Source organism: Lupinus angustifolius, chromosome LG13, assembly GCF_001865875.1.
Source record: "Lupinus angustifolius cultivar Tanjil chromosome LG13, LupAngTanjil_v1.0, whole genome shotgun sequence".
Lineage (NCBI taxonomy): Eukaryota > Viridiplantae > Streptophyta > Magnoliopsida > Fabales > Fabaceae > Lupinus > Lupinus angustifolius.
The window spans coordinates 8,604,431-8,611,830 of record NC_032021.1 but is presented as its reverse complement, the minus strand read 5'-3'; the positions used below and the strand labels follow the sequence as shown (position 1 = coordinate 8,611,830).

The 7,400-nt window shown below is 35.8% G+C and overlaps 1 protein-coding gene across 1 annotated transcript; it reads left to right on the top strand.

The window, feature by feature from the left end:
- LOC109325922 (subtilisin-like protease SBT1.3) lies at nt 281–2,916 on the top strand. Its single transcript, XM_019558537.1, has one exon. It carries the CDS (start codon nt 336–338, stop codon nt 2,673–2,675), a length of 2,340 nt encoding a protein of 779 aa, XP_019414082.1. The 5' UTR covers nt 281–335; the 3' UTR covers nt 2,676–2,916.

Here is a 7,400-nt window from a genome sequence, read left to right as displayed (position 1 = left end):
GTGTATAAATGAATGGAAATACACATATACCTTAACCATATTAACTTGTAGTACTAGAGACAAATATTCTCTATCCCAAAAAGACTCTATCCCTAACTAATAACATTTCCTAAAAAAATATAAACATTTTGATTGACTTATAAGAGTGGGTAGTACCTGCCACTAGTTACCTCTTTTAATTCTCCATTCAACTTGGACACTCACATCAACTACCCAGCTTTATTGCCCCCCCCCCCAAAAGACTACTCCCATTTATTTTTCAAGCTTAAAAACACATACTCATATTATGTATATTCATTAACCCAACTCCATTCTTCATAATCCTAGCATGTAACATGGCAAAGTTTCCAATGGCAAAGAAGGGTTACCCTTTCATTCTAACAACCTGTCTTCTTTTCTGTATGGTTTTCTCTTCAAATGCTCAAAATGTTAAGAAAACTTACCTCATTCAAATGGATCATTCAGCAATGCCAAAAACCTTCTCCAACCACCTTGATTGGTATTCATCAAAAGTGAACTTAGAACTCTCAAAATCTCTACAACCTGATATGAACAATGAGGAGAGAATAATCTATACTTACCATAATGTTTTTCATGGAGTTGCAGCCAAATTGAGCAAAGAAGAAGCTGAGAAGTTAGAAGCAGAAGAAGGTGTTGTGAACATTTTTCCTGATACAAAGTATCAGCTACACACTACTAGAAGTCCTACATTCCTTGGGCTTGAACCAGAACATAGCAGTTATAATATCTGGTCAGAAAAGCTAGCTGATTATGATGTTATAGTTGGAGTGTTAGACACTGGAATTTGGCCAGAGAGTGAAAGCTTCAATGATACAGGTATGAGACCAGTACCTTCTCATTGGAAAGGTGCTTGTGAGATTGGAAGAGGGTTCAGAAAAGATCACTGCAATAAGAAGATTGTAGGGGCTAGAGTGTTCTATCATGGATATGAAGCATCATTAGGTAAAATCAATGAGCAAAAAGAGTACAAATCACCAAGAGATCAAGATGGTCATGGTACTCATACTGCAGCTACAGTTGCTGGCTCACCAGTTCATGGGGCTAACCTTCTTGGCTATGCTTCTGGCACAGCCAGAGGAATGGCACCAGGAGCAAGGATTGCAGCTTATAAGGTGTGTTGGATTGGTGGATGCTTCAGCTCAGATATTTTGTCGGCTGTTGATCAAGCAGTAGCTGATGGAGTGAATGTTCTATCCATATCATTGGGCGGTGGAATCGCCTCTTACTATCGCGATAGTTTAGCGGTTGCTGCATTTGGAGCAATGGAGAAGGGTGTTTTCGTTTCATGTTCTGCTGGAAATTCCGGGCCTGACCCTGCGAGCCTCGCAAATGTGTCGCCTTGGATCACTACAGTTGGAGCCAGCACAATGGATAGGGATTTTCCTGCTTATGCTAAGCTTGGAAATGGCAAAAATGTGACCGGAGTCTCACTTTATAAAGGAAAAAGTATGCTATCCATCAGTAAACAATACCCTTTAGTATACTTGGGCAGCAACTCGAGTAGTAACGATGCAAGATCATTGTGCTTGGAAGGGACTTTAGATCCTCAAGTGGTTTCAGGAAAGATTGTAATTTGTGACAGAGGCCTTAGTCCAAGAGTGCAGAAGGGGCATGTGGTGAAAAGTGCAGGAGGAGTGGGAATGATTCTCACAAACACTGCAGTTAATGGCGAAGAGCTCGTCGCAGATTGTCACCTCCTTCCAGCAGTTACAATAGGAGAGAAAGAAGGTAAAAAGCTAAAAAATTATGTCTTAACAAGTAAAAAAGCTACTGCAACTCTAGCTTTTCTAGGTACTAGGTTGGGAATTAGGCCATCTCCTGTAGTAGCAGCATTTTCATCAAGAGGGCCTAATTTTCTCACCCTTGAAATCCTGAAGCCTGATTTAGTGGCCCCGGGGGTGAACATTCTCGCAGCGTGGAGTGAGCTCGTTGCTCCATCTGCTTTGGTAACAGATCAAAGAAGGGTGAGGTTCAACATACTCTCCGGGACCTCAATGTCATGCCCACATGTGAGTGGCATAGCAGCATTGCTCAAGGCTAGGCACCCTGAATGGACTCCGGCTGCTATAAAATCTGCATTGATGACAACAGCTTATGTTCATGACAACACCAAGAACCCTCTAAGAGATGCCTCAAGTGATGAACCTTCAAGTCCTTATGATCATGGTGCTGGACACATTAACCCTGTTAGTGCTCTAGACCCGGGTTTAGTCTACGAAATCGAGCCACAGGACTACTTTGAATTCCTATGCACACAGCATCTAACTCAAAATCAGCTTAGAGGTTTTGCACAATATTCAAACAGATCTTGTACACACACTCTTGCTAGTCCTGGAGACTTGAACTATCCAGCAATATCATTAGTTTTTCAGGAGAAAACATCGATTTCAGTTCTAACTGTTCACAGAACTGTCACCAATGTTGGTCCTCCCATTTCTAAATACCATGTTATTGTCTCACCATTCAAAGGTGTTTTTGTCAAAGTTGAGCCAGAAATTTTGAGCTTTACCAGAGAACACAAGAAGCTATCTTACAATGTTACCTTCACTACGAAATCGCGGCAGACAACACCTGAATTTGGTAGTTTGGTATGGAAGGATGGTCTGCACAGAGTGAGAAGTCCAATTGTGATAACATGGCTGTCACCAATATGAATTTCATTGGATTACTAACAAGTTCTTAGTATTTCCTTTGTTTTTCAATAAGCAATTTTTCTGTAGTAGGAAGTTCATCCATTTGTATTACAGGAAAAGCTTGAAACTTTATGTATTCAATAATGATATTGCTTGCCTCTTTCTCCACTTTGATTAGAACTCTACCAAAATAACTCATTTGCTGATTCATGGTTGCAGAAGGATTAAAATTGGCAACACAAAAGAATTTATTGGTTTGTTATAAACTTCCATGTTCATCTTTAATATATATTTTTTTATCAAATAAAAGATAACTTTCATTTTCACACCAAAAATAAAATATAACTTGAAGAATCCATTTCAAGAGCTCACACTTTTCTCATATAGTATCATAGTACACTGTTGGGAATAAGTAAGCAATTGAATATTAAAGGGAATAGGGATAAAAGATAATAACACAAGGAAATTGTTAATGAGATCCAACCAATTTGTGTTTACATCCTCGACTATGTTGAGCAGCTACTACTCTATATTAGAGAATACGAATTTGCGTTTGTGTTGTCATTGTTGTTCATTAGGTTTATATAATACATAAACTTCCATAATTTGTATTAGCATTTTCTGGAGAAAAAACCGATATACTAGAATAAGAATCATTTATACAACATAAATCTTATTGTTATGCTGAAAGTATCTGATTTCTAGATTCATCATGCCTAACAAAAATTTTGAAGCGATGGGTGAATATTTGATCAGCATATACTCATGATACTACTCAGTAACTAATTTTCCTAGTAAAATATTGAAACTGAGTCTTAATAGACCAATTTGACCAATAGAAACAGTCAATTTAATTGATAACTAAGTGGAGGATAAATAGAAGTAGTAGAGATATCCATGTTTCTGTTCAAAAGCTGTTACTTTATCTTTTCACCTATCCTGCATGAGAATTCATTGAGTTAAACACAACGTACTCTTGCATGTGCATGTCAAGTGCATAATAGCTAGCTGGCCTCATCAAGAATTTGTGGTCCAAATTGTACTATTTCAGAGTCAGAGACCCCATGAGGCATCATTAGTATTTAGTTCAGATTTAGGTATTATGCATTAAACACTTTACTTGCATCACTTAGAAAGAGCTACACTGGTTTAGCCAAGGGAGCACAAAAAGGACATACAGAAATATAGTAGCTTAAAACCCTATATTTGTTTTTTAAAATTTCAATGCTACCCTCATATTCATCCCCTCACCTGGACAAGGATCTGCTATCCGAAAGCATGTCCAGTACCAATCAAAATATATATTTTCTATTTTTTCTTCCTTTTGATTGGTTTGGAATAGGCTTTAGGATATGCTTTAAGACAAAAGATCCATGTCCCTCTCACGGTCTCACCCACCCACTTCATTCTCTCATTCTTCTTAGAAAACCTCAAACTTCACTCTAATCTAACATAGTTCAAACCTTACCTCATTATGTATCAAGAAAACTGCATTAGTTTCTGTACCAGATTACAACCAGAGAACCTCCAGCTACCAGGGAGTTCCATTGTTACTGCAATATAGAAAGAGTAAAGAGCCACAAGTGAGACACCACATCATGAACCAAGACCATGAGGTATTAGTTTCATGAGTCTTTTCTACTTATAAACTCTATCACTTCTCCATACATATCCAATGTAAGACTTCACAATTGAATAAACCTAATAGTTTCAAACAATAAAACTCATAAGACACCCATAATAGACCTTGAACACATGCACATCAACAAGGTCACATATGCGTTTTCTCATAAAAAGACTTGACCTTTGTTAAATATGACAAACTCTCATGCTAATATTCTTTGTAGGACAATGGACAATGATTCAGTAGATTGTATTAGCTTGGTCACACCATCGCATCATGGCAAGATCACTTTAGTCACAAGCCTGCATCAGCTTGGCTCAGTCAGGAATTCTCTTGTGGCACATTGCTGTAGGCCAGAAAGCATAGGCATGAGGCATCAGTTTCCAGGCAGGATGCATTAGATCAAGAGCATGGCGCATCAGCCCCAGTTACAATTGGTGCATCGCCCTCAGTCAGGAATGATGCATCAAGTGTGTCACGATCCGATTTTCGGTTGAAAGACCGGCTCTGCAATTTAGGAAGAGGCGAACTCGATTTCTACTTCTCCCAATTGATTTAGAGTCGCCACTACGTTTTTTGCGGTTAAAACGTAGAAAACTCTTTTTATGCCCGAATTGGATAAAAATGGTCTTTAAACAGAGATTCTGAGTTCGGGAGTCGATTTCGGATCAGGGAAGGTATTAGCCCCCGTCCGCCCGTATTAAAATGGTACCTCGCTTATTATATGGACTTTTATACTCTTAAAAATTATTTATTTAAAATCAATTACTAAAAAAAAATATTTTATTTTTTATATTTGTGTCTGACAAGAATTCATCTTGTTCCTACGTATCCTTGGGTGCAATAGGAAAATCAAGACTACGTAGTTCTGGTTCGAAAATTGTTTAGCTACTTTAGTTGATTATTAGTGATTTGGAAAATACCGATAAGTTTGGAAGAATTGATTTATTGAATTGATTAATTTGAAATTGTTTAAAATATGTAATTGTTTCGATTCAATGAGACTAATAGTTTAGAAATGGTGTTGGTCGTAGACCTTTTCCTCATTTTCAGGGTAGTTAGAGACGATTCGAACCATAACCTCAATATAAAAATCCTATAAAATTTATTTGGTAAAATAATTTCTAATTATTTATACATATAGAATTTAGTGCTAAAATAGTTTATTAATTTTATATATATATATATATATATATATATAGAATTAATAGTTTAGAGACAGTGTTGATCGTACACCTTCTTCTCATTTTCGGAGAAGTTAGAGACAACTCAAACCATAACTTTACTATAAAAATTCCATAATTAATTTGGTGATAAAATAGTTAGGAATAACTTTCATACATGAAATTAAGTGATACAACCGTTTTGAATTATTTTTATATGTGGAATTAATTGCTTAGACAGTATTGGTCGTAGACCTTCTCCTCATTTTCAGGGAAGTTAGAGACGACTCAAACCATAACATTAGTATAAAAATTCCATAATAACTTAGATAATAAAATAGTTTTTAATTATTTTTTATACGAAATTAATAGCTTAGAGACGGTGTTGGTCGTAGACCTCTTTCCCTTTTTCAGAGAAGTTAGAGACGACTCCAACCATAACCTTACTATAAAAGTTCCATAATAACTTAAGTAATAAAATAGTTGTTAATTATTTTTATATGAAATTAATAGCTCAGAGATGGTGTTGGTTGCAGACCTTCTTCCCATTTCAGAGAAGTTAGAGACGGCTCGAACCATAATCTTACCATAAAAATCCCATAAGATTAGGTAAAAGAGATTTAGATTATATTTTTACATGAGATTAATATTATTAAAATAGATGTTAATATAATTTATAGGATAAAATTAGATCATTATTATGTAACATATGAAATATATCAATCACTATTTATCTCATTTCAAATAAAAAAGCAATCTATTTAAGAAGTAATGAATAAATGAAAGGAGAATTTAAATAAAAGATTGAGAAGGATTAAATGAAAAAGGGTACCCCTATGTCACGTGCGGATTCAGAAAGGGAATGGGATTAAGTTGGAAGGGGTTAAACAAAAAAGAGTGGGTAATACCCCATTTTACTCCTCCATTCACAAAACAAATGTTGGAGGTTAAACTTGTCCAACATTAATTGCATGAATGTTCAACAAATATCTTGAGATCAAATGCTTAGCTATTAAGTTTTTGAAAAGTCAAAAAAGGTGAACTTGTAGGCAAATTGAATACCATTAGCTTATTGTCTTATCATCACAAGTTGATAAAGTTTTATAGCTGTCCATTAGTCACCAAATTTTTAATCGCCTCATACAAGTATAAATAGGACCAATTCTATAGCTTGTTTCATTGTGAAAAAGTGTAGCAAAACATAATCAAAGTGAAAAAAGCTCAAACGAGCTTAGTGAAGGTTTGAGAGAGTTCTAGTGCTAGTTTGTGCGTGTAATTTAGTTACAAAGTGTTTGAGTGTATTATTGTTCCTTCAATACAAATATTTGTGTTATATTTTCTTCCCATATCATCTCCTTCTAAAGGCAATTTCAATTTTAATTGCCAACATCTCGCATCAGAGCTAGTTGTATAAGAAATGGCAGCAAGTTCCAACACATGAGCAAGTCAATTTCAAACAACTATTTTCAAGTTCGATGGAAGATCAAATTTTGCCATGTTGAAACAGTTGATGGAGTTGTGTTTAACAACCAGCGGGTATGGAGAAATTATCAAGAAAGGTTTTGCTGAACCAACTGAAGGAGATAAAGGAAAAGCCGATGAACAACAAGCTGAAAAAGATCGTATGCTAAATGAAAAAGCTTTATTTCTTATCTGTCAATCTATGGATCTATCTGTTTTTTAGAAAATTTTCCATGCCAAAATAGCAAAAGAGGCTTGGGAAATTTTGCTCAAAACTTATGAAGGTGCCGACCCACTCAAACGAACGAGGTTACAAGGCTTAAAACATCAATTTGAGCTAATGGAGCAAGGAAGAGATGAAAGCATTCGTGATTATTTTTTACGAATAGACAAGCTTATCAACAAAATGAAATCTAATGGCAATGACATAAAGAAGAAAGAAGTTGTGGAGAAAATTATGCACACCCTTTCATCCCGTTTTGAGGAAGCAAAAGATCT

Coding starts and splice junctions, on each gene's coding strand:
- LOC109325922 (XM_019558537.1), top strand. CDS start 336: ATGGCAAAGTTTCCAATGGCAAAGAAGGGTTACCCTTTCATTCTAACA.